The sequence below is a fragment of the Capricornis sumatraensis genome, chromosome 11, assembly GCF_032405125.1.
Source record: "Capricornis sumatraensis isolate serow.1 chromosome 11, serow.2, whole genome shotgun sequence".
NCBI lineage: Eukaryota > Metazoa > Chordata > Mammalia > Artiodactyla > Bovidae > Capricornis > Capricornis sumatraensis.
In genome coordinates, this window is record NC_091079.1 from 94,279,833 (window position 1) to 94,307,327 (window position 27,495).

A 27,495-nucleotide genomic window follows, 5' to 3' on the forward strand; every position below is an offset into this window, starting at 1 on the left:
AAACTGAGCAGCAGAGAATTGATGCTTTTTAACTGTGGTGCTGGAAAGACTCTTGAGAGTCAAGGAGATCAAACCAGTCAATCCTACAAGAAATCAACTCTGAATATTCACTGGAAGAACTGATACTCAAGCTGAAGCTCTAATACTTTGGCCACCTGACGTGAAGAGTCAACTCATTGGAAAAGACCCTGATGCTGGGAAAGAGTGAAGGCAGGAGGAGAAGGGGCGATAGAGGATGAGAGGGTTGCATGGCATCACCGTCTCCGTTGATATGAGTTTGAGCAAACTCTGGGAGATGGTGAAGGACAGGGAAGCCCAGTGTGCTGCAGTCCTTGAAGTCACAGAGTCGGACACAACTTAATGACTGAACACCACCACCATCAACAACAAGAAACACATACCGTTTTTAACTTTGCATAATTATTTGCTGGAATTTTAAGAATTTCACAGTCTTCTTCTGTCACCACTGAGTACTCCTTTGTTTCTGGCTCAATATGAGCTGCAACTTCCAAGGTTCCAAAGGTACTCCATTGTCCAAGCTGTGAAAACACCAACCACTTAAACCTCATCATTATTCATCAACATAAAAACATCAATGGTAAGATCAGTCTAGGAGAGTCTACAAAAGGGAGTATCATAGGCCAAGCCCCAGGTGTGTGAAAGAAGAGGGTCTGAAGTCTGGCATGGATGGCTTTTCTTCTGGCCAATATTACTTGCCCAAAACAAGAAAACTGTATTTTTTCACTAGCATAAGGAAAATAAATCATAAGAATAGATCTTCTGTGTTATTTGCTGATTCATCTAAAATGCCTGAAATAGTGCTTTTTGCATAACAGCCGTTCAATAAATGTATGTTGAAGGGATGAGAAAATAGTGCACCTATATCCATGGGTCTTCTATTTATTTTATTATACTCATGTTGGTGGTAATAATGAAAACAAATATAGTGGTTAAGTGAAAGTGAAGTCGCTCAGTCATGTCCAACTGTTTGTGACCTCATGGACTGTAGCCTACCAGGCTCCTCCCTCCATAGGATTCTCCAGGCAAGAGTACTGGAGTGGGGTGCCATTTTCCTTCTCCAGGAATATAGTGTTAAGCGGGTATAAATCACTGGCATAGGTATGTATCCATGTAGGGTCTCCTAACTTACTATGCTACAAATAGATATTAAGCATACCAAAAATATTACCACTTAGAATACATACTGTAAGTTATTAGGATGTAGTGAGAATGTGTACAGCTACATAGAAGGCTTGTGCTCATGTTTGCCTGTGAAAAACTGAAGGGCACCTAGGAAAACAGGGATAGCTTCTCAGAGAAGACAGCAGATCAATACGGCTGGCTACCACTGATGTGGGAGAATCTCTACTCTTCCACTTCAAATCCACACAAAGGTTGAATGTTGTCCTTAGTTGAATGAATAGCTGAAATTGAATCTGCCAGCTTGAAAATAGAGAAGGAATTTAAAGTAACTGCTGGAACCAAAGTGATCCAGAGTAATATCAAACTTAGATGAGAGTCTCAGGGTCTGAGGTCTAGGAATTGTCACACATACTAGAATAAGAAGCTCAAGACCATACAAGGTGAGGAACCAGAACTGAATGATTTTATATAAAGCTTAAGACCTTAAAGGATTGTATGACATGTTAAATGGGAAAAGCAAGTTGTTGGTTGGTTGTTGTTCAGCCCTGTCTGATTCTCTGTGACCCCCTGGACTGTAGTACGCCAAGTTCCTCTGTCCTCCACTATCTCCTGGAGTTTTCTCTAACTCATGTCTTGAGTCAGTGATGCTATTTAACCATCTTGCCTTCTGCTACACCCTTCACCATCTGCCTTCAATCTATCCCAGGACCAAGGTCTCTTCCAATGATCAGCTCTTCGTATCAGGTGACCAAAGTATTGGAGCTTCAGCATCAGTCCCTCTAATGACTCTTCAGGGTTGATTTCTTGTAGGATTGACTAATTTGATCTCCTGTGGTCCGAGGGACTCTTGAGTCTTCTACAATACCACAAGTCAAAAGCATCTTTTGACATTTGCTTTCTTTATGGTCCAACTCTCACATATGTATATGACTATTGGAAAACCATACTTTTGATTATTTGGACCATTGTCAGCAAGTTGATGTCTCTGCTTTTTAATACACTGTCTAGTTTTGTCATAGTTTTCCTTACAAGGAGAAGCAGCTTTTATTTCCATGCCTGGAGTCAAACTTCACAGTGATTGTGGATCCCAAGAAAATACAATCTGTCATTCTTGCCATGTTTTATCCTTCTATTTGCAATGAAATGGTGTGACAAGACGCCTTGATCTTAGTGCTTTTAATGTTGAGTTTAAAACTAACTTTTTTACTCTCTTCTTTCACCCTCATCAAAGGTTCTTTAGTTTCTCTTCACTTTCTGCCATTAGAGTGGTATCATCTGCATAGCTGAGAAAATCATGTTATAGTAATGCTATATATAATATTTCTGTTTTGTCAATAATTACTGTTAATTTTCCTTTATTATAAATGAATGTGAGCCTTTTATCATATTTAAGTGATAATTTTTATTTTGTCATGAGTGAATACTGAATTTTCTGCATCTGAGATGATCCTCTTCATTAAGTTTTTAATGTGGTTAAAGGACACAGTGGACATTTATTCTTGGGATGAAAGCAGCTCATTCAACATGTGCTACAGGATTTATATATCACTGTTTGTTCTTAGGGTGCTTTCATTTTTTAATAAAACTGGGCTTTCAGTTCAGTTCAGTTAAGATCAGTCACTTGGTTGTGTCTGACCCTTTGTAACCCCATGAACTGGAGCATGCCAGGCCTCCTTGTCCATCATCAATGCCCGGGGTCCACCCAAAGCCATGTTCATGGTCTCAGTGATGCCATCCAACCATATCATCCTCTGTCATCCCCTTCTCCTCCTGCCCTCAATCCTTCCCAGCATCAGGGTCTTTTCAAATGAGTCAGCTCTCTGCATCAGGTGGCAAACGTATTGGAGTTTCAGCTTCAACATCAGTCCCTCCAATGAACACCTAGGACTGATCTCTTTTAGGATGGACTCGTTGGAACTCCTTGCAGTCCAAGGGACTCTCAGGGGTCTTCTCCAACACCACAGTTCAAAAGCATCAATTCTTTAGTGCTCAGCTTTCTTTATGCTCCAACTCTCACATCCATACATGACTACTGGAAAAGCCATAGCCTTGACTAGATGGACTTTTGCTGGCAAGGTAATGTCTCTGCTTTTGAATATGCTATCTAGGTTGGTCATAACTTTCCTTCCAAGGAGTAGGCATCTTTTAATTTCATGGCTGCAGTCACCATCTGCTGTGATTTTGGAGCCCAAAAAAATAAAGTCTGACACTGTTTCCACTGTTTCCCCATCTATTTCCCACGAAGTGATGGGACCGGATGCCATGATCTTCATTTTCTGAATGTTGAGCTTTAAGCCAACTTTTTCACTCTCCTCTTTCACTTTCATCAAGAGGCTTTTTAGTTCCTCTTCACTTTCTGCCATAAGGGTGGTGTCATCTGCATATCTGAGGTTATTGATATTTCTCCCAGCCATCTTGATTCCAACTTGTGCTTCCTCCAGGCCAGCGTTTCTCACGATGTACTCTGCATAGAAGTTAAATAAGCAGGGTGACAATATACAGCCTTGACGTACTCCTTTTCTATTTGGAACCAGTCTGTTGTTCCATGCCCAATTGTAACTGTTGCTTCCTGACCTGTATACACGTTTCTCAAGAGGCAGGTCAGGTGGTCTGGTATTCCCATCTCTTTCAGAATTTTCCACAGTTTATTGTGATCCACACAGTCAGAGGCTTTGGCATAGTCAATAAAGCAGAAATAGATGCTTTTTGGAATTTTCTTGCTTTTTCGATGATCTAGCAGATGTTGGCAATTTGATTTCTGGTTCCTCTGCCTTTTCTAAAACCAGTATCTTGTAGGGTTTTAAATGGCTCGGCTAGAATTCTGTCACCTTCACTAGCTTTGTTTGTAGTAATGCTTCCTAAGGACCACTTGACCTCACGCTCCAGGATGTCCCGTTCCAGGTGATTCCCCACATCATCGTGATTATCTTGGTCATTATGGCCATTCTTATGTAGTTCTGTGTCTGCTTGCCACCTAATCTTATTAACTATCAATAACTTCCAGCAGACGATTTATACATATTTTTCCTGATATTCTAATTGTTGTTTAATAAGACTCACTCTGAGTTACCCAATAAATTCGTATAAAAGCATAAATCATCCATGACCTTGAATAAAATTCTTAAGGTTTTCTTTCTTGGTTCATTTTTTAATATCAGACACTCAATATCAGGCAAACATTCAACTTCTAACACTCTTCATACACTCACTTATTTTAATTGAATTAATTTAAGTGATTAATGCTCATAACATTTCTATTCTGTTCTATAACTTTGGCCATCTTCAAAGTGCTCAAGAAAAAGAACTTTCAAAGAACTAGAATTGTGTATTTGCTTAAAATAGCAATACAGAATGAGTTAAAAAAAGATGATAATTTCAGACAGCATGTGAAACAAATCGCTAAAAATTGAATTTTAGCTAGGAAAACATTCATTGCAAAAAGAAGGAATGCAAAAAGTTGACAAAATTGGTAAATGTAAATTTCATTTTTTCATATACAAAAATTTTTAAATAACTAATATGGAATGCATTTAAAACAAGATAAACTTAAAATAATTTCCAGCAGAAATGCCAAGGAGAGGTGCAGGAAGATAGAATTAAAATACTTGAAAATATCTATGCTCTGAAACTAGGAAAGAAAAAAGATTTATGTAGCTTTTCTTAGCTCAAATTACAAGTTTAATATTATAGGAATTAGAACTTTGCAAATGGAAAAGAGAAATAAATGCAATGAAATAAAAATAAAAAAATGATGAAACTTTATATACCAAAAATGTCTGACAACACTAATAATTTGACCTGAAAATAAAAACAACAAAAGCAAATAACTACAAAAAATGATGAAAATATTTTCAGAAATTTCCAGAAGAAAATAGCCAAATGAACTTCAAAGGGAAGAAATATGCTCAACCTCATTAGAAAACAGTTTTATATTAATTCATCCATATTAAATTGAAAATATTAAATTACTATAACCTATGAGACTGGGGAGATTCTTTAATACATAAGGTGAAAAAGTGTACAAAAAAAACCCCCAAAACTTTAAAAATGGAAAATAAATAATCTGGCAATATTTACTAAAATAATTAAAGAACATATGAAATACTTTATCCAGAAACTCCTTTCCTAAGAATCTAAACTGAATTCACTTCTTTCTTAGAGCTATATTTAAAGAAGTTAATGCAGCACTTTATAGCAACTCCTGACTGCAGTATCCCTGTAAGTCATCAGCTTAGGTCAACATGTGGGTGTGTGTTATGTGTAGCTTGTATGTCTATGCATATATGTATACACACATACATATGTAAATAAATTATATATATATATACACATTCATATAACTTTAAGTTCTAACAAACTGATAAAAATCAGTTACATCTAAACATTTTAACACTGCTTATGATGAAAAAAATAACAGATGCAAATCTATTTTTAAAATATTTTTTAAAAGAAACAATTACAAAAACAGTACTCTGTATAAGTGTATACATTTGGTTATCCTTGTGTCAGTTCAAGAAAAGCTGTACAAATGTAATTACAAGGCTATTCAGAGAAGAGGTGAAGTGAAAATGACAGAAGATTTATTATATTTATTTTCAAACTTCCTTCTATTTTTTTCAATGATAATAGGAAGCTTGTGTTTAATTTTAGACATTTTTTAGAAAACATCTAAAATGCAAGTTCAAAGCAACATTCTCTGTCTTCTAAGACAACAGATATAAAATAAAAAAATAAATAAATGGGACTTAATCAAACTTATTAGCTTTTGCACAACTAAGGAAACCATAGAAAAAGCAACCTACCCAACGGGAGAAAATATTTGCAAAGTTTATGATCAATAAGGGCTTAAATTCCAGACTATACAAAGAGCTATACAACCCAACAAAAAAAAGCAAAAATGATACAGTCAAAGAATAGGCAGAAGACCTAAATAGACATTTCTCAAAAGACAACATGCAAATGGTCAAGAAGCACACAACATAATGTTCAATGTAGCTAATTACTAGAGAAATGCAAATCAAAACTCCAATGAAGTATACCTCACAACAGTCAGATTGGCCATTATTCAAAGTCTATAAATAATAAATGCTGGAGAAAGTGTGGAGAAAAGGGAATCCTCCTATACTGTTGATGGGAATATAAATTGGCACTATATAGCCCCTATAGAGAAGAGTACAGAGATTCCTCAAAGCACTGAAAGAGGAGAGTTGTTCCAGGATGCAGAAATCCCACACTTGGGAATAAACCCAGAAAAGACAAAAGTTTTAATTTGAAAAGATACAATTAACCCAACATTTATAGCAGAACTATTCACTAGAGCCAAGACATGAAAGCAACGTAAGTGTCCATCAACTCTTAAGATTGATGGATAAGGAAGATATGGTGTATATATACAGGGAATATTATTCAGCCTTCAAAAATTGAAAATCCCATTTTGCACCAAGATGGATGGACTTAGAGATTATCCTACTAAGTAAAGCAAATCAGAGAAATATGCAGAATATTACAAAATAGTATAAATTAACTTATTTACAAAGACTAACAGACATATAAATTGCACTTAAGGTTACCAAAAGGGGAAGGGAGGTACGGATAGGGATAAGTTGTGAATATGGATTAACAGATGAGCAGAATCATATAAAAATAGATGAATAACAAGGATTTACTGTATAGCAGGGGGAACTGCATTTGGTATCTTGTAGTAAAAACTATAAATGGAAAAATATCTAAATGTACACTTGAGCCACTTTGCTATACACCTGAAACTAACACAATATTAGAAGTCAACTACATTTCAATTTTAAATATTCTCATATTTTTCATGCTTGTATTATCTGTTAATATCTTTATGTTGATATACAAAATAAGTAAAATTATATACATCAAATATGTATAGCTGTTACCTCTTCAGTTCAGTCGCTCAGTCATGTCCAACTCTTTGCAATCCCATGAATCGCAGCACGCCAGGCCTCCATGCCCATCACCAACTCCTGGAGTTCACTCAGACTCATGGTCCATCGAGTCAGTGATGCCATCCAGCCATCTCATCCTCTGTCATCCCCTTCTCCTCCTGCCCCCAATCCCTCCCACCATCAAAGTCTTTTCCAATGAGTCAACTCTTCTCATGAGGTGGCCAAAGTACTGGAGTTTCAGCTTTAGCATCATTCCTTCCAAAGAAATCCCAGGGCTGATCTCCTTCAGAATGGACTGGTTGGATCTCCTTGCAGTCCAAGGGACTCTCAAGAGTCTTCTCCAACACCACAGTTCAAAAGCATCAATTCTTCGGTGCTCAGCCTTCTTTACAGTCCAACTCTCACATCCATACATGACCACTGGGAAAACCATAGCCTTGACTAGACGGACCTTAGTCAGCAAAGTAATGTCGCTGATTTTCAATATGCTATCTAGGTTGGTCATCACTTTCCTTCCAAGGAGTAAGCGTCTTCCAATTTCATGGCTGCAGTCACCATCTGCAGTGATTTTGGAGCCCCCCAAAAGAAAGTCTGACACTGTTTCCACTGTTTCCCCATCTATTTCCCATGAAGTGATGGGACCAGATGCCATGATCTTTGTTTTCTGAATGTTGAGCTTTAAGCCAACTTTTTCACTCTCCTCTTTCACTTTCATCAAGAGGCTTTTTAGTTCCTCTTCACTTTCTGCAATAAGGGTGATGTCATCTGCATATCTGAGGTTATTGATATTTCTCCCAGCAATCTTGATTCCAGCCTGTGCTTCTTCCAGCCCAGCATTTCTCATGATGTACTCTACATATAAGTTAAATAAGCAGGGTGACAATATACAGCCTTGATGTACTCCTTTTCCTATTTGGAACCAGTCTGTTGTTCCATGTCCAGTTCTAAACTGTTGCTTCCTGACCTGCATATAGGTTTCTCAAAAGGCAGGTCAGGTGGTCTGGTTACCTTTACATGATGAAATTGCAGAGAATTCTCTTTATTATTGTGTGTGTGTGTTTAGTTGCTCAGTAATGTCCAACTCTTTGTGAACCCATGGACTGTAACCCGCCAGGCTCTTCTATCCATGAGGATTCTCCAGGCAAGAATACTGGAGTGAGATGACAGGCCCCCCTCCAAGGGCTCTTCTCAACTTAGGGATCGAACCCAGGTGTCCTGCATTGCAGGTGGATTCTTTACCATCTGAGCCAGAATGGAAGCCCTTTTCTGCATTTTCTAATTTTTTCAATAAATATAATTTAAAATTAGATAATATTATGAAGCTACTTTAATGATTTAAAACTCAGTCTTTCTCAATTTTTTTGGAAAATATTTTCAAGATTTTGTATATAATCTTGTTTAGGAGGATAGTTAGTAGAGGCACACAAAAGGAAATTTTCTGTCACTTCCAAAATCTCATGTCATTTTACTGAAAAATAAATTGATAGATAAAGTTATTGTGAAGCAATGTATTCCCATGATTTAAGAATTAACTTTTCCAAAAATGAATAATCCAAATAACTTGCCTCTGAACATTAGGAGTTGGTATATCCTTTATGGGGCTTCCCAAGTGGCTCAGTGATAAAAAATCCACCTGCCAGGGCTGAAGATGCAGGAGATGTGCGTTCAATCCCTGGATCAGGAAGAGCCCCTGGAGGAGGAAATGACATCCTACTCTAGTATTCCTGCCTAGAGAATCCCATGGATGGAAGAGTCTGGTGGGCTACAGTCCATAGTGTTGCAAAGAGTCAGACATGGCTGAGCACCTGAGCTCACGTGCACACACATCCATTACAATTTTTTTAAATAAAAGCTTCATGTTGAGATTTGTTTTAAACTACATTTTTCAAGAATAAACTTTTCTGAAGAAACAAAAGGATTTCTTAGGTACAATTTTTGTTCTTGTACTATTTTTCCATTTATTCTAGCTTCCAGGCACATTAAACAAGATCAATAACTAAAATTACAGCTGCTATTGTTAAACCAAGGAAAGGTATTGTTCTTAACACTATGAAACATGTTTTCTTTGTTTTAAGGGACTGAAGAGACAGAGAAAACGCAAAGTCTTGATAGAGGAGGGGTTCAAGACTGACCTCTAAGGATGACTTTTAAAACTCAAAGTCCTAATATTTTGCACCCCAATATGCGGTTGTTTGTAAATTTCCATTTTTCTTGAGTTTCTGCAGCTTTCATTAGATTTGCAAGGTTGTCTCTCTTTTTCCAAAAAGGTTCAAAAGCATTGCTATAGACAGAAAAATATTATTTTTTCCCTATGATTTAAAAGGTTTATATAGAAGATACCTTCTTAACTAAACAATGTTATAAATAAAAGAGGCAGGGAAAGCTGCTGCCTTTTATAATCTTTTGGAGGATTTTGATCTTATTGAGACTGTATTGTGACATCTAGAAGGAACAAACTTTGTAAGGATAATCTGCTTGGGACCTATGTCATCCCATAGGCTGAGACTTAGAAGAATTCTCTGAGTACATTTGCTCCAAACTTGTATGCTGAGTCAAAGAAGATGTTTCTTACTATAGAAAAAGAATTGATCATTTAAGATTATATTAACAACTATGCAGTCTCTAAGTGAAAACTGCATCCATGATATTAAAAGATGCTTTCTCCTTGGAAGAAAAACTATGACAAACCTAGACAGAATATTAAAAAGCAGAGATATTGCTTTGCCAACAAAGGTCCATATGGTCAAAGGCATAGTTTTACCAGTAGTCATATATGGATGTGAGAGGTGGATCATTAAAAAAGCTGAGCACCAAAGATGCTTTCAAAATGTGGTCTGGAGAATACTTTTGAGAGTCTTTTGGACAGCAAGGAGATCAAATCAGTCCATCCTGAAGGAAATCACCCCTGCCTGTTCATTGGAAGGACTGACACTGAAGCGGAAGTGCTAATACTTTGGCCACCAATGTGAAGAGCCAATTTACTGGAAAAGATCCCAATGCTGGGAAAGACAGGGCAGGAGGAGAAGGGGGCGACAGAGGACAAGATGGTTGAATGGCATCATCAGCACAATGGATACGAGTTTGAGCAAACTGCGGGAGATACTGAAGGACGGGGAAGCCCAGTGTACTGCAGTCCATGGGATCGCAAAGAGTCAGACACAACTTAGCCACTGAACAGCAACAAGTGAAACTTACAAATCAACTTGACTTTTAGATATAGTCAATAAATTCCTTTTTAAAAGTTGGCTATAAAGGATGTCCTTTTATTTCCCTCACATATTTTAGCAAGAGTCTAGACATCATAATGAATAAGAGAAGAAGTTCTTTTTATTTCCTCTAAAACAAGAGTTTTTTTTTTTTTTTTTTTCAAACACCCTCACGGTATTTCCACCTCTTCAACTGTTCAAAAGAAACACTTGTCTGAAATAGGTAGCACACTGGATGCTTGTCTGGATTTTACTGGGCTTTAAGGCCCAGTTTAAATCTCATCTCTTTCACAAAATCACCTGGTTCATCCGTCACCCCTTGGATTTCTAATAAAGCATGCATTCTTATTGTTTTGTTATATAACATGCAACGCTCTTTTAAGTATGGGCACTCTAAAAACTCAATGATAATATTATATTACTAACTTTAGATTGTAAGGATAAAGAAATTTGTTTCCTTCCCTCCAGTATAGTGACATTTTCAGCAGCAAGGAAGAAGGAAATGGTAACCCACTACAGTATTCTTGCCTGGAGAATTCCATAGACAGGGGAGCCTGGTGGGCTAAACTCTGTGGGGTCGCAAAGAGTCAGACACAACTGAGCGACTTCACTTTCAGCAGCAAGCGAGCCTGAGTTACATAATCATCACATGCAGCCTCTTTAAGATCAGTAATATTCTAATCAAATATTTTTTATTTTTAAAAGTCCTGCTGTAAAAAAAAAAATTATAGGTTAATTTTGAATTCAGTATCAATTTTATATGATGCCTTCCTTGCTTAATTCCATTGTGGTTACTGAAGATTTCAAATTTGAATTGCTTGAATCAATCATTTGAAATTTGTAGAGACTCATTTTATGACAGCACCAAGTCAACTTTTTAAAATGTTTCATGTGCCCTTAAAAGGAGTGTGTAGTCTGTAACTGTTTGTAATGTTGAATACAAATTGACTAGGTCAAGTTTGCTGTGTTGTTCAGAATTTCTATGTCTTTATTGATGTCTTTTTTTAGGTCTAGGCCTTTATCAGATTCTATTCAAATCCCCCACCCTAGTTGTGAATTTATTGCTTCTTTGTGCTCCATCAGCTTTCACTTTATATGTTTTAGATTATAACTTTAGGGCATATAATTTCACATTCATGAAATATTTCTTTATCTTTAATCGTGCTATGCAATAAAGCATATGTTACCTACTATCAGAATAGCTATCCCAGACTTCCTTTTAGTGGGTTCTGATTTATTATATTCTATCATTTTTCTTTGCAAATCCGTATATATTTGTAATAAAATGTGTTAGCGTATAAGGTGTTATTTTATCTAGTCTGACAACTTTTGTTTATTAATTGAAGTTTATTTCACCTGTTTATATATAATGTAATTATTGATACATAGAGGTTTAAATCTGACATGTTAATGCTTGTTTTTGTTTTTTATTTTTCTATTTTGTGTCATTTTCTCTCCTTCATTGCTTTATTTTAATCAAATGTTTTTCTGTTATTTGATATACCTTTATTTAGCATAGTATATTTATTATTATTCTTTTGGTGGTTGTTCAGGTAATAATAAGATATATCTTTGTCTTGCCAGAGTATACTTTAAATTAGCAGGCTTTTTTTTTTTTTCAGTTTTCAGAAAGGTAAAGATGCAAAACATCTTTAAATCCATTTACCATATCCTCTTTTTTTCGGTTTTACCACTTTTGTTATAGTTCTATATACATGTAGACCTCCACAGGTAAAACTGTTTTATACTGTCAAAGAATATTTAGATTAACCACATATCCACAAATTTCTTTTGCTCTTCATTCCTTACTAAATTCTTGTAGTTTATTTGGAGAAATATATATATTTTTTCTTCCGGAACTTCTTTGCCTTGGGATTCCTTTCTGCACAGTTCTTCTGGCAGAGATCTCTCTTTACTATTTGTGTGAACACATATTTATTTTGCCTTAAAAGATATTTTTCTGGCTATAGATGTATGGGTTGTCAACTGCTTTTACCTGACTACTTAAATAATTGTCATTCCATGTTTTGTGACATAATGATCTATTGAGAGAGTATTAACATTTACCTTTGAATGGGCTGTGCCCATCCTATCAGCCTCAACATCAAGATTTCCTCTGACTGGTTTTATTAGTTTCTAATGTGTCTAGATGTCATTGCCTAGCTTGTAATTCATATACAACTTGAATCTGTTGCTTGATGTCTTTTCACAGTCGGGAACATGTTTTCAACCTGTACTACTTTCAGTTCAGTTCAGTTCAGTCGCTCAGTTGTGTCCGACTCTTTGTACTACTTTAGAGAGTGCCAAATATTGCTTCTGTCCCATTCTTTTTCGTTAAACTTTATTACTAACTTGTCAGAATTTGTCATCACCTCTATCCATCACCTGACCTGCCTCCTGAGAAATCTGTATGCAGGTCTAGAAGTAACAGTCAGAACTGGACATGGAACAACAGACTGGTTCCAAATCGGAAAAGAAGTACATCAAGGCTGCATATTGTCACCCTGCTTATTGAACTTATATGCAGAGCACATCATGAGAAATGCCAGACTGGATGAAGCACAAGCTGGAATCAAGATTGCCAGGAGAAATGTCAATAACCTCTGATATGCAGATGACACCACCCTTATGGCAGAAAGTGAAGAAAAACTAAGAGACTCTTGATGAAAGTGAAAGAGGAGAGTGAAAAGATGGCTTAAAATTCAACATTCAGAAAACTAGGATCATGGCATGCAGTCCCATCACTTCATGGCAAATATATGGGGAAGCAATGGAAACAGTGACAGAATTTCTTTTCTTGGGCTCCAAAATCACTGCAGATGGTGACTGCAGCCATGAAATTAAAAGATGCTTGCTCCTTGGAGGAAAAGCTATGACCAAACTAGACAGCTTATTAAGAAGCAGAGACATTAGATTGCCAACAAAGGTCCATCTAGTCAAAGCTATGGTTTTTCCAGTGGTCATGTATGGATGTGAGAGTTGGATTGTGAAGAAAGTTGAATGCCGAAGAATTCATGCTTTTGAACTGTGGTGTTAGAGAAGACTCTTGAGAGTCCCTTGGATGGCAAGGAGATCCAGGCAATCAATTTTAAAGAAATCAGTCCTGAATATTCATTGGAAAGACTGATGCTGAAGCTGACATTCCAATACTTCGGCCACATGTTGCGAAGTGCTGACTCATTTTAAAAGACCCTGATGCTGGGAAAGATTGAAGGCTGGAGGAGAAGGGGATGAGAGAGGATGAGATGGTTGGATGGCATCACTGACTCGATGGACATGAGTTTGAGTAAGTTCCAGGAGTTGGTGATGGACAGGGAGGCCTGGCATGCTTCAGTCCATGGGGTCACAAAGAGTCAGACACAACTGCACCACTGAACAGACTATCCATCTTATGCCCTTTTCTGTAATCAGTAATTTTTTCTACTAATCTATTTTTTAATTCATTAGTTCTTTCCTTTTGTATTTAATCTGCTGATAAACACATGTATTGAGTTATTAATTTTTATATTGTTAAGTCACAAAGTTTAAATTGTTTCTTATTACAATTTTTGTTTTATAGTGAGATTCTCCCCTCATCTATATTCTTCAAAATACAATCACAGTTATTTTTAACTGATAATTTCCATAACCTAAGGTGAAGAGTCAACTCATTGCAGAAGATCCTGATGCTGGGAAAAGAGTAATTGTGGGTGGAAAAGTGGGCATCAGAGGGTGAGATGGTTGAATGGCATCACTGACTCAATGGACATGAATCTGAGCAAACTCTCGAAGCCAGTGAAGAAAAGTGAAGTCTGGAGTGCTGCAGTTCATGGGGTCACAAAGAGTTGAATGTGACTTAGTGACTTAGTGACTGAACACTGGAGAAGGCAATGGCACCCCACTCCAGTATTCTTGCCTGGAGAATCCCAGAGGAACCTCGTGGGCTGCCGTCTATGGGGTCGCACTGAGTCGGACACGACTGAAGCGGCTTAGCAGCAGCAGCAGCAGTAGTGACTGAACAGTAACAACAATAATAGAGAATACACAGTGTCTGAACTATGCATCTCTCCATTCACATCATATCCTGATGAGTGTGTGAGTATTTGATATTGATTGCACTTTGCAGATTGTATGTTTTATATGTGTGTGTCTTTATTTCTCTCTTTGAGTTAAATTTCTTTCCAAAGTCTTTTAACAAGCTACACACTTTCTAGTTCACATAACAGATACATTTAAGATTGCAGGAAGGAAGTGGATCAGCAAAGAAAAGAAGTACCTGTAGAATTCAGGAAATGTGTTCTTGACATGTGTTATAACTCTCACAATGTAAACTCTCCTGAACAGCCCAGACTAGATCCTATAAGCACATGCACACAGCTCAGTGAACAACCATAAACTAAATTTCAGGTGACATATCGAATCATTATGTTTTACACCTGAAACTAATATAAGATTGCAAGTCAATTAAACTTCAATAGAAATTAAATTAGTAATAAAATTAACTTCTGTTAGCTGATTATCTGGCTAAAGAAAACAAGTTTTCCTATTTAGATAGAAAGTCATTATACTAATTATCAGGATATTAATTTTTTAAACTTTAAAATAACCCTAAAAACAGATTATGAATAGTATGGTTTTATCTATTTCTTCACAGTACTTAAAATATAAGAGTAAATAGCATTCTGTTTTTTTGACAAACATAAAGGTTTTGAAATTCAATCATGTTTACCTAGTACCTAGTACATTTCACTTTTCACTGCTGCATGATAATACTCAAATTATTTATTCAAAATAATTCAAAATAATGTTAACGAATATTTGTGTTGTTATAAGTCTGCATTTATAAAGCAATGATGATATAAGCATTACTGTGCATGACACTTCATATCATATGTAACTATTTCTCTAATATAAATGCCTAAGGATGCAATTTCCATGAAATAATATGTGTGGGCACTTTAACATCTAATATTAAACTCTTCTAAAGTACAAGTTCTAATTTATACCCCATCTGCCATGTAAATGCATTCTCTTTCTCTGAAACTGCTCAACCATTTTGTATTACCTGTTTTTAAAAATGTTTTCCAGTTTGGTAGTAATACTGTGAGCTTCCCAGGTGGCACTGGTGGTAAAGAACCGTCCTGACAACGCAAGAGACGTAAGGGATTCTTGGGTTGATCCCTCGGTCGGGAGGATCCCCTGGAGAAGGGACCCACAACTCACTCTGGTGTTTTTGCCTGAAGAATCCCATGGACAGAGGAGCCTGGTGGGTGATTGTCCATAGAGTCGCAAAGACGCAGGCATGACTGAAGTGACTCAGCACGCACTACTGATTGTAATATTTTTGTTATTTAGATGTATTGATTTTTAAATGTAAAATTTATCTACTGTGTATTTCCTAGATTGATAAGATGGTGAAGCAACTTGTCCTTTGCTTTACATTTAATTCATCGCTTCTCTTCTGTAAAAGATTGATTTATATGGTTTGTATTTTTCTTATATTTTCCTTTTAGATTTGTGGATCATTATACATTTCAGACATTAGCTCTTTGCCTCTTCTGTATGTTGAAGTTATATCTTCTTTCAAGGTATATTTGTCTCTTCATTTACTTAGGGTATCAAGAGATAAATAAAAAGTTCTTGACTTTACCCATATATTCTTACAGATTAGTTCTATAAATAGCTCATTTAAAAAATACTTAAGCATTTGCTAACATGGCATCATGAAAAAAATTCTGTCACACCATCTTCTAAAATATTTGAGATTATCCCTTTCACAGTTAAGCCTGTGATCTGAAGTTATTTTTACATATAATGGGAAGCAAACATGCAGTTTTATATTTTCTATCCACGTAGATAACCAATTGTCTTAGGTCATATTCTTGAATTATCCCCACTGCTCTTTGTGACATTGTTTCACATGAGAGCTCATATATCTGCACCTAATTTTGAATTGTCTGGCTGCCAATGTATTCCTCTATGACCCCCTATTTTGCTATAAAAACACTATATTGATTATGTAGCTTATTTTAAGTCTTGCTATCTTGCTATCTGGTAAGAAAAGTTCCCCTTTTCAAAGTATCTTCTTTGGACATTTCTACACTATTCTTAGCCTTTTGCTCTTTAGTATAATTTTTAAAATCAATTTGTCACTATCCACAGAGATACTTGATTTACCCCCCCACTGGAATTCCTTGAAATTTATAGATCATTTGGGAGGCTTGTCATCTTAAAATAGTAAATGGTCCTGTCCGTGAACATTTCTCTAGTATCTTTTAATGAATATGTACACCATTCTCTAAAATGAATTGCAACAAAAATTTTGTTACATTTCTCTTGTTTTTTTTTTTTTATTAATGGTATTTTTTATTATTTCCTATAATTCTGTGAATTATTTATTTTCAGATTAACAAGGTATTTACAATAATGTTCTATTGCAGTTTAGTCAGTTCTTTAGTATTTTCGATTTAGAGAAGGGACTGGTAAACCTTTTCTATAGTGTACTAGAAAACAAATATTTTTAGTTTTGCAGGTCATTTAGTGGCTGTCACTGCAGATGGTGACTGCAACCCCAAAATTAAAAGACACTTTCTCCTTGGAAGAAAAGCTATGACCAACCTAGACAGTATATTAAAAAGCAGAGACATTACTTTGCTGACAAAGGTCTGTATAGTCAAAGCTATGATTTTTCCAGTAGTCATATGTGGATGTGAGAGGTGGACCATAAAGAAGGCTGAGCACTGAAGAATTGATGCTTTTGAACTGTGATGTTGGAGAAGACTCTTGAGAGTCCCTTAGACTGCAAGCAGATCCAACCAGTCCATCCTAAAGCAAATCAGTCCTGAATATTCATTGGAAGGACTGATGCTGAAGCTGAAACTTCAATACTTTGGCCACCTGATGCAAAGAACTGACTCATTAGAAAAGACCCTGTTAATGTGGTTCTTAAAAGCAGGGAAAGAAAGTAAAATTATTAAATCCATAACTGAAAAGTAATTTATTAAAGGGGAGGGGGCCTATCTTGGAACTCAATTAGAAAGCTTTTGACTTTCTGATTCTAATTTTTTATCTTTTAATAATATAGTTAAAACATAATATTCAGCCATCTTCATTACTGTGCTTAATAAATAATTGATTAGGGATAAAGCATAGTTCTTGGACTGTGCCTAAATGTACTTGAGTCTTTGGCATTGAAAACAGACAGAACAAACTACAGGCCTGTGATGCACTCACACGTGTGGCAGTGATGAATCTATGAGGGATGCACCAGTCACCAAGGGAATACTTTTCATGCTCAAACCTATTCCTACAGAGGGAAAAAAAAGGAGGGGGGGGGGTGGTTCTTGGTCTTCACAGTATATCCGTACTTAGATACATATCTGATAGGGAACTTAAAATGGAGGTAGTCTTGCTCAGGCTTCAGAAGAAGGAGAGCAGGCTTCTGACCGGCTTCTGACCTGCCTGGATATTACCTGGACTACTTGCCTGCTTGTGAACACACCAATTGTTACCAGAAAGTCAGACAGCACTTTAGATAAGAGAGGGAGTGAGTCTTGTAATTTCTGAGCCCCTGGAGGTCTGGCCAATCCCCCAGGGTCTAAGAAGTCTCGTGACTCACAAGATGAAACAGCATTGTAAAAGTTAAAGTGAAACCAGAGCTGCATTTTGACATGCAGACTGATGGTGGTTTGAAAAATCTGTAAGTGCAATTAGTTATTTTAAAAGAATAAGCATGAAAATGAATGTCTGTAGTTGTAATTTTCAACATTCAACTTGTAGCCATCAGTTTGTGGTCTAGGAATATAACGGGAGCTCCCAAAACTGGGATTTAAAGTCTTGCCCGTGGGGTGGATGCACTGGAACCCTTTTCCAACTGAGACTCCAGATTACTGTTAATGTGGGACATCCTAGCACTGTTCAAATCTGGATGTAGGTGCTGGCTCAATTTGGTGATGTATATGCTGTTACTTTTCTCTATTGCTTCTATTTCTTTTATTTTAATGACTATATATTGAAACTACATCAAATAACTCTTCTATAAAAAAATTAAATATTTATGTGTAACCTGTGGCTTCTTTTGTTAATGAACCTTCAAACCTAAAATGAAACTAAAACTTTTGGCAAAACAATCTCAAATAGTTGGTTGTTGAATTTCAAATACTTTCAAGTGATATAGTAGGAAGTACTATAGTAAGAAAACAATATTACAAAGAAGGGTGAATTGAAATATCAAAGTACATTTGAATAAAACATTGGGGTAGTTCTTGCTTGAACAAAGGGGAAAGGTGAAAATGTTAGTCACTCAGTCGTGTCTGAGTCTTTTGTGACCAGCATGGACTGTAGCCTGCCAGGCTCCAACTGTCCATAGAATTCTCCAGGCAAGAATGTTGGAGTGGGTAGCCATTCCCTTCTCCAGGGGATCTTCCCGACCCAGGGGTCAAACCCAGGTCTCCTGCATTGCAGGCAGATTCTTTATTGTGTGAGCCACCAGGGAAGCCCTGGGAAAAAGGAAAAACTAAACAACTCTTGGGGAAAATAGCACGCTATAGAAGGCAATCTGCTAGAGGAACTTCTACCAAAACACAAGGCTGACTTCAGAGAATGTATTACTGTGTGCTTTCCCAAGCTGTCAAGAATCTCTAACACTTTAAAGATTTATGATGCTAGTGTCAAAAAAGTCTGCTGCACTGAACCAAATAAAAATCATTTTTGTTGGTTTTGGTTTGTTCATTTGTTTCAAAATTACTGATCTTTAGTCATGGAAAGGAAAAATATTAGTAGTCAAAACTCTTGGCTCAAAGAGGGCAAGAAGGATGGATTTGTTGAAAAGAAAATAAATATCAGCAGATGTACAGCACCTATAATGGTGAGGAACTTTACCATTAGCAGCTTGCACAGCAGTCTGGGACTAAGTGTGGCCACTCAATCACTCGGATTCAAATGTTATGCTATATTTTTATAGTTACTGATTATATTATAAGAGAATAGATAGTTATTAAGTACATTAATCTTGTAATAGCAGTCCATTTTGATTTTTCTATTTAATAAGGACATAAACTGCTTCCTGATACAAGACAGTGGACTCAAGACCTGACAAATATTAGCTCTTTGAATCCTCATAATAGCCCCATGATGTGAGTTTATTACTATACTCATTTTCAAAGTGACAAAAGTGAGATTAAGAAGGCTGAGTAAGCCTCCCAAGATCACAGAGCTATTAAGTGGCAGAGGCAGTCCTGGGACTCAGGCAGGTTGGCTCCCGAGCCTGAGTTGGTCCAATTACTCCTTTATGCTCCCTGTGAATGCACAGACCAGGCACAGAGTAGGCTAGGAGAATGATTGCTGAAAAATTGTAACTATAGATATTCATTTTAATACTTTTTAAATAACTAATTGTACTTATAGATTTTTCAAAAATTTAAAATTCCCAATTCCATCCTAAGTGACTTATTTCTCTGATCCTTTCACTCAATAAATATAATCATTAATTCTCTCTTTACTGCACAGCTTGACTTTCTTGCAAAGGTGTAATTAGATCAAGTCATTAACAGTAAATAAAGTTATAGCTACTCAATAAACTGTGAACATGCACAAAGTTTATTCTATATCCCTTCTAACTCTTATTTCCTATAGACTCTTCTCTAAAAACCTTCCATGCCTCATCCCTATTCCCCCATCCTCCTCACCAACTTCAGATGGTCCCTTGGCTCTGTGGGTCACAATTGCTGTGTCCCAAATATCTTTTCTAAGGCTTTATTTTTTAAAGCCACTTTAGGTTATAGCACAATTGAGAAGGTATAGATGTACCATATAACCTCTGCCCCAATATATGCATACCCTCCCCCATTATCGACATCACTCAGCAAAGGGATATATTTCTCAGCAAAGGTGAACCTGAATTGACACATAATCACCGAAAGTCCAAAATGTACAGTATGGCTGTTCATTCTAAGGGTTTGGTCAAACGTATAACGCCATGAATCTATCGTTAGATCGTAGAATATGTTTACTGCCCTAAAAGTCCTCTTTGCTCTTCCTATTCATCTTTCCCCTCTCACCACCATCCCTGGCAACCACTGACTTCTTTAAATGTCTCCATAATTTTGTCTTTCCCAGAATGCATACTATTGTAATCCTCACATTGACTTAGCAATAGGCATTTAAGCGTCTTCCATGTGTGAGCATGGCTTAATAGCTCATTTCTTTGTATCACCGAACAATATTCCATTGTCTGCATATACCACTGTTTGTTTAACCATTTACCTATAAAGCACATTTTATTCCTTTCAATTTTGTGCAATTATCAATAAAACTACTATAAACATGCATCCAGGGTTTTGTGTTTACATGTTTTAATTTCCTCTGGGTGCATACCAAGGGACACAATTGCTGAATCATATGGTAAGAATACACTTAGTTTTGTAAGAAATCACCAAAGAGCTTTCCAAAGTGGTTAGACAACTTTGCAGTCCCATCAGCAATGAATGAAAATTCCTGTTAATTCACACACTCACCAATATTTGGTAGTGTCAGCATTCCAGATTTTGGCTCTTTGAATAAGTGTGTAGTGCTATCTTATTGTTGTTTTAATTTGCATTTTCCTTCTTCACGTATGATGTGGAATATCTTTCTGTATGCTTATTTGTTATCTGTCTGTCTTCTTTAGTGAGGTGTTAAGGTCTCTGGTATATTTTCTAATCAGGTTATTTTCTTGGTATTGAGTTTGAAGAGTTCTCTCTGTATTTTGAACCATACCATTATCAGATGTAGCTCTTGCGTGTGGTTTGTCTTTTCATTCTCTTGATACTATCTTTTGCAGAGCAGAAGTTTTTCATTTTACTGAAATATAGCGTATCAATTACTTCTCTCATAGCTTGTCTTTGATGTTGTATCTAAGAAGGCATTATCAAAGAAGATAGAACAATTATAAATATATACGCACCCAACATAGGAGCACTTCAATATGCAAGGCAAATACTAAAAAAGATAAACGGAAAAACTAACAGTAACACAACAGTAGTGGGGGACTTTAATGAAATTACAGGAAGCTTCCTCCTTGGAAGAAAAGCTATGATCAACCTAGACAGCAGTCCGTGGGGTTGCATAGAGTGACGACTGAGTGACTAAGCTGAACTGCACGACTGAACAATAGCAATGTCTGTGTCTGCATTCCTGGGTTTGATAGAGGATATCCTGTTGTTTCAGCACCAGTTGTTGAAGAGGCTATCTTTGTTCCTTTATACTGATTTTGCTCCACTGTCAAAGATCAGATGACCATATTTATGGGGTTCTATTTCTGACCTCTCTAGTTTCTCCCACTGATCTATTTGTCTTTTCTTTCACCAGCACCACACTGTCTTTATTACTATGGCTTTACAGTAACTCTTGAAGTTGGGTTACATCAGTTCTCCAGCTTTTTTCTTCTCCTTCAATATTGTGTTGGCTATTCTTGCTTTTTACCTCTCTTTATAAACTTTAGAATCATTTTCTTTATGTGTGCTTAGTTGCTTCGGCCGTGTCCAACTCTTTGCAGTCCCATAGACTGTAGCCCGCCAGGCTCCTCTGTCCATGGGGAGTCTCCAAGCAAGGATGCTGAGTGGTTGCATTGCTCTCCTCTGGGGGATCTTCTGAACCCAGGGTTGAACCCAGGAATCCACAAGGCAGGTGTTTTTTTTTTTTACCATCTGAGCCACAAAGGAAGCCCCATTTTGTTTATATCTATAGAATAACTCCCCAGCAATCTGGTCGGGATTGCATTGAATATACAGATCAAGTGAGAAGAAGTAACATCTCAACAGTACTGAGACTTCATATTGTGAACATACTATCTCTCCATTTATTTAGTTCTTTGAATTAATTCATCAGAGTTCAGTTCAGTTCAGTCACTCAGTCGTGTCTGACTCTTTGTGACCTCATGGACTGCAGCGCGCCAGGCCTCCCTGTCCGTCACCAACTCCCGGAGCCCACCCAAACCCATGTCCATTGAGTCAGTGATGCCATCCAACCATCTCATCGTCTGTCATCCCCTTCTCCTCCTGCCCTCAATCTCTCCCAGCATCAGAGTCTTTTCAAATGAGTCAGCTCTTCACATCAGGTAGCCAAAGGACTGGAGCTTCAGCTTCAACAGCAGTCCTTCCCATGAACACCCAGGACTGATCTCCTTTAGGATGGACTGGTTGGATCTCCTTGCAGTCCAAGGGACTCTCAAGAGTCTTCTCCAACACCACAGTTCAAAACATCAATTCTTTGGAGCTCAGCTTTCTCTATAGTCCAACTCTCACATCCATACATGACTACTGGAAAAACCAAAGCCTTGACTAGCCGGACCTTTGTTGGCAAAGTAATGTCTCTGCTTTTGAATATGCTGTCTAGGTTGGTCATAACTTTCCTTCCAAGGAGTAATCATCTTTTAATTTTAACCAGAGTTTATAATTTGCTCATATACATTTTGTACATGATGGTAGTTTACTTGCTAAGTCATGCCCAACTCATTGCAACCCTGTTGACTGTAGCCCTCCAGGCTCTTCTGTCTATGGGATTTCCCAGGCAAGAATACTGGAGTGGATTGCCATTTCCTTCCCCATAGATCTTGTATATATTTTGTTAAATTTATACCTAAATATTTCATTTTGAAAATGCTAACATAAATGGTTTTGTGTTTTTAATTTCAATTTCCATTTGTTCACTGTTGGTATATAGGAAACTGATTGACTTTTAAAATTAACCTTGTATTCTGTGACTTTTTATATTATTATATTATATTAATTATAAATTCTTGGAGATATTTTTGTCTATTCTTTCAGATTTTTTTATATAATCATGTCATCTGTAATAAGCACATTTTACTTCCTTTATCCCAACTTGTATAATTTTTATTATTTATTCTTGCCTTATTGAATTAGCAAGGGCTATCAATATAATGTTAAAAAGGAATTGTGAAAGGAGAAATTCATGCCTTATATCTGTTTAGTGGGAAAATTTTCACTCATTTCTTCGCCAATAATATTCCTTGCTTCTATGTTGATTCAGGTTTATGACCCATATTATTTTTTTTCTCTCTGAAAAGTTTCTCAAGATTTATTACAAAGTAGGTATACCAGCAACAAATTCCTTCAGTTTTCATTTGTCTTCTAAAGTCTTTATTTCTCCTGTATTTTTGAAGGATAATTTTCCAGGGTACAGAATTATAGATCAGTAGGTTTTTTTTCTCTCAACATTTTCAACATTTCACTTCATGCCCCTCTTGCTTCTGTGGCTTCCAAAAAGTCAGATGAAATTATTTATTCCTCTGTATACATAAGGTTCCTCACACACCAGGGCACTTTTCAGAATTTTTTTATCTTTCATTTTCTGTAGCGTGAAAATAGAATGCCAACGTGTAAAGCTTTTTTGCTTTTGCTTGTCTTTTTTGTGTGTGGGAGGGTATTTATCTTGCTTGGTGTTCTCTGAGATTCCGGATCTGTGAGTTTCACTCATTGCTTCAATATTCCTTCTGTTCCTTTCTCTTTTTCTTCTCCTATTATTTCCATTGTATATGTTTTGCATACTTTGTAGCTGTCCCATAGTCCTTGAATATTTTGTTCTTTTGTTTTGGGTCTTTGTTCTCTTTGCTTTTCGATTTTCTAGCCTTCTAATAAGACACCAAACTCAGAGATTCTTTCCTCAGCCATGTCCAGTCTGCTAAGCTTATCAAGAACATTCTTGATTTCTATTACAATGTTTTGACCTCTATCATTTCTGTTTCTTTCTGGTGATTTCCATCTCTCTGCTTACATTGTCCATATGTTCTTACATGCTGTCTACTTTATCCATTAGAGCCCTTAACACTGTTTTAAATTATTGGTCTGATAATTTCACCATTCTTCTCATGTCTGGTTCTGATGCTTTTTATATTATATTTTGTCTCTTTATGTTATATTTTTGCCCTTATGCATGCCTTGTAATTTTTTTTCTCTTGATGCCTGGACATGATGAAATGGGTAAAAGAAAATGACGTAAAAAGACAAGGTTTGGGAGAGAGGAGACGTTCTACAGTCTATAGGCTGCGAATATGTCAGTCTTTTAGTAAAAGACTGCCCTTGGGCTGTGAATTTCACAAGTGTTTCTTAGGGTTTTTCTTCCTTCCCACTTATATGGAACAGCATGGCTAGACTGGGCTAGATTGGATATTTCCCTTTTCCCAGTTCAGTTATACTCCGATAAAACTCCATCACGTTAGGCTCTGGTTAACCAGTTTTCCCTAAGGTCAGGCTTTGTTAAGAAGAGCAGAGTGCTGTGGTGTATTTAAAAATGGCTTCTCCCCTGCCCAGAAGCCCAAGATTTTTCTCTTGATATTTACTATGAAAAACCTAGGCAAGATCCTGGAGCTAAATCTTACAATGTTATAAAGGCCCCCCTAAGACTGAGTTCCTCTGAAGATTTTAACTGAGCTGTCTGTACAAGGCTTCCAACAATTCATCAGAGTTCATATTTTTGTACCCTAGCACTGGTTCCCAAAGAAGTTTCGACTCCTGAGCCTCATTTCTGGTAAACCCTGACTCACTGTATTTATCTGTCTTCAATCTCGCAGGCTGTCGTCTGTCCTATGCCCTCCCTTTTTTATGGATACAAGAAGAGATGTAGATATTACAGTCTGTACACTTTTTTACTTTCAAGGACAGAGTGGTGACTTCCCAGCTCCTCACATGTAGAACTGCCCTTGCTTACTTTCTAGCTCTCTGTGAAATAGATGACATTATCTAGCTACTGTTCAAGAGTTTTAAGTGACTTTCCCCTACATTCCTGTAGCTCAAAAGTAATAACACAAGGATTATACCCCAGGTCTTTAGACACTAATTCTTTCCACATTTAACATATTTCTCCTCCTCTGTAGATTTTAAAATACATTTGTGACTATTAATCCTTGGTTGAATGAAATTAAAAGGTAAAATCAGTGTTAACCTATATAGCAACTTAAAGAAAGAAATGGCAACATATTCCAGTACGCTTGCCTGGAGAATTCCATGGACAGAGACCACAGTCTGTGGAGTCACAGAGTCGAACACGACTGGGTGAAAAAAAAAAAAAATAGTAGAGCCTTTTCTTCTGCAGAATATTATTGCATCACTATAACCTATAATACAATCTACAATCCCTGCTTGGACTGTAGTTGATTAAGCCATAATTAATACATATAGGATCAGATAGTAAATTATCTGCTTATTCAATGCAGCAGAGATTTTTTTAAAAACTGGTCATTGGAATATAACCAGAAAGAAAAATAATTATTTTTATTTCCTCTAAAGGAAAACGCCATGTAATAAGTTGATTATAGTATAAGTTATTGACCATTGATTATAACAAATTAATTTAGTTAAATAATCTGGATAAGGTAAAGAATACAGAAATTGGGGTTTACTTATTTATTTATTTTTAATTTTAGTCTCTGGGTCATTTTCCACCTATCTCAGGAATTTTTTTCTCAGTTTTTTTGACTGCCTCCTCTTTCTGCTCATACTGGGTGAGTGGAAGCATTTCCAAGATTAGTTCTCAGGTCTCTGCTCTACATATTAGACAACACTCAAGGAGATCCAACCAGTCCATTCTAAAGGAGATCTGTCCTTGGCGTTCTTTGGAAGGAATGATGCTAAAGCTGAAACTCCAATACTTTGGCTACCTCATGCAAAGAGTTAACTCATTGGAAAAGACTGATGATGGGAGGGACTGGGGGCAGGAGGAGAAGGGGACGACAGAGGATGAGATGGCTGGATGGCATCATGGACTCGATGGACGTGAGTCTGAGTGAACTCCGGGAGTTGGTGATGGACAAGGAGGCCTGGCGTGCTGCGATTCATGGGGTCACAAAGAGTTGCACACGATTGAGCAACTGAACTGAACTGAACTGATATCTTAGAACTCAACACTAATGACATGATATCATCACTATTTGTAATATTCCTATACCACTCTCCATTTCTGACTACATTTGTAGTACTAATCACATCTCAAAGTGCCTACTGCTCATGTCTCCATAAATAAAATACATGTAAAATTCATAAAGTAAATGTCTACCCTAATTTAGACATCTTTTCTCTATTTTGTTTTATGTATGATAAAATGTTTTTACTGATGGCACAGAATCTTTCAGTTGTTAACATCCTTATTTAAGCAAATTTTTATTCCCTTTTAATTTCCATATGCTTGCAATTCTCATGACTGCTCAATTCATGTTTAATATGCTGTTATTATCTCATTGTCCATAACTTTCATCATTACTACTTTAATAGTATTCATGTATTTTCATTACCTGAATTTGCCCCCTGGGTACTTAATTCTGTTCATTAATTCTCTCCATAGTTCTAGTTTGCCGATCTATTTCTGATTCCCTGCCATAATATTCATATTTCTGAAACAATTACTTCCATATTTACCTTGTTATCAGTCAGGGGAGAAATACCACAGTAATATTAAAAGAATTTAATGAAGAAGCTAATTAGGATATAGGGGGATCAAATGTGAGCATGTATTATCCAGGGGCTAAGAGAGAAGTGCACAGGCATCTTCCCTAGGCCTGAAGAGGGAACCCTTGGAGACTAGCTGAAATGTGTGTGTGGAGAGGTCCACTGAACATGCGCTGTGACCTTCAGGTGGGAGATTCAGCTAGTGACACTGCAGAGCAGGAATCAGGGAACAAATACTCTGATCTCTGCTCTCCTGCTCTTTCTGGTCTCCATGGATTGAATCCAATTGCAGGCCTGTGGGCAAAAGAGCCCTTGGATTTAATCCCTACAAGCTAGCCTTGGGGTGGAATGTAAAGAATAGAAGGATAGAAGGTGACTCTGGGGAGTAAGGGAAAAGGAAAACTATCCAAACTTTGTTGCCTTAGCTTTTCAGCTTATTGTTTAGACGCCCTTGGATATCTGGTTTCGTCTTACCTTTTCACTTTGTCTTTACTTCTTCTTTAGCTCTGCCCTTTATCCATTTACCATTGAATTTTCTAAACTTCACAGCTGCCAGGTATATGTGTATTTTCATATCTAAATCACTACTCAAAATAGGGTTCTTCACACACACACACAATATGTGTCCTCTCCCTTACTTTATAATCAAATCTTGTCTTTTAAAAGTTATCACAAATTCCCCTTTTTCAACAAGCATTATTTGACACTGAACCCATAGTGTCTCACCTGCCTCTGAAATTCTGTAGAACTTCTTTGTCCCAGTTATTTAGCACTTCATAAAGATTATCTCGTGTTGTCATATAATTTGTATGTGTA

The 27,495-nt window shown here is 36.8% G+C and overlaps 1 protein-coding gene across 1 annotated transcript in view; it reads right to left on the bottom strand.

Moving 5' to 3' along the window:
- CNBD1 (cyclic nucleotide binding domain containing 1) overlaps nucleotides 1–27,495 on the bottom strand; it is a 493,800-nt gene that overhangs the window by 150,607 nt on the left and 315,698 nt on the right. Inside the window, exon 8 of the mRNA XM_068983440.1 lies at nucleotides 402–539. Within this exon, the coding sequence (XP_068839541.1) occupies nucleotides 402–539 (138 nt within the window). The remainder of the gene's footprint in view (nucleotides 1–401; nucleotides 540–27,495) is intronic.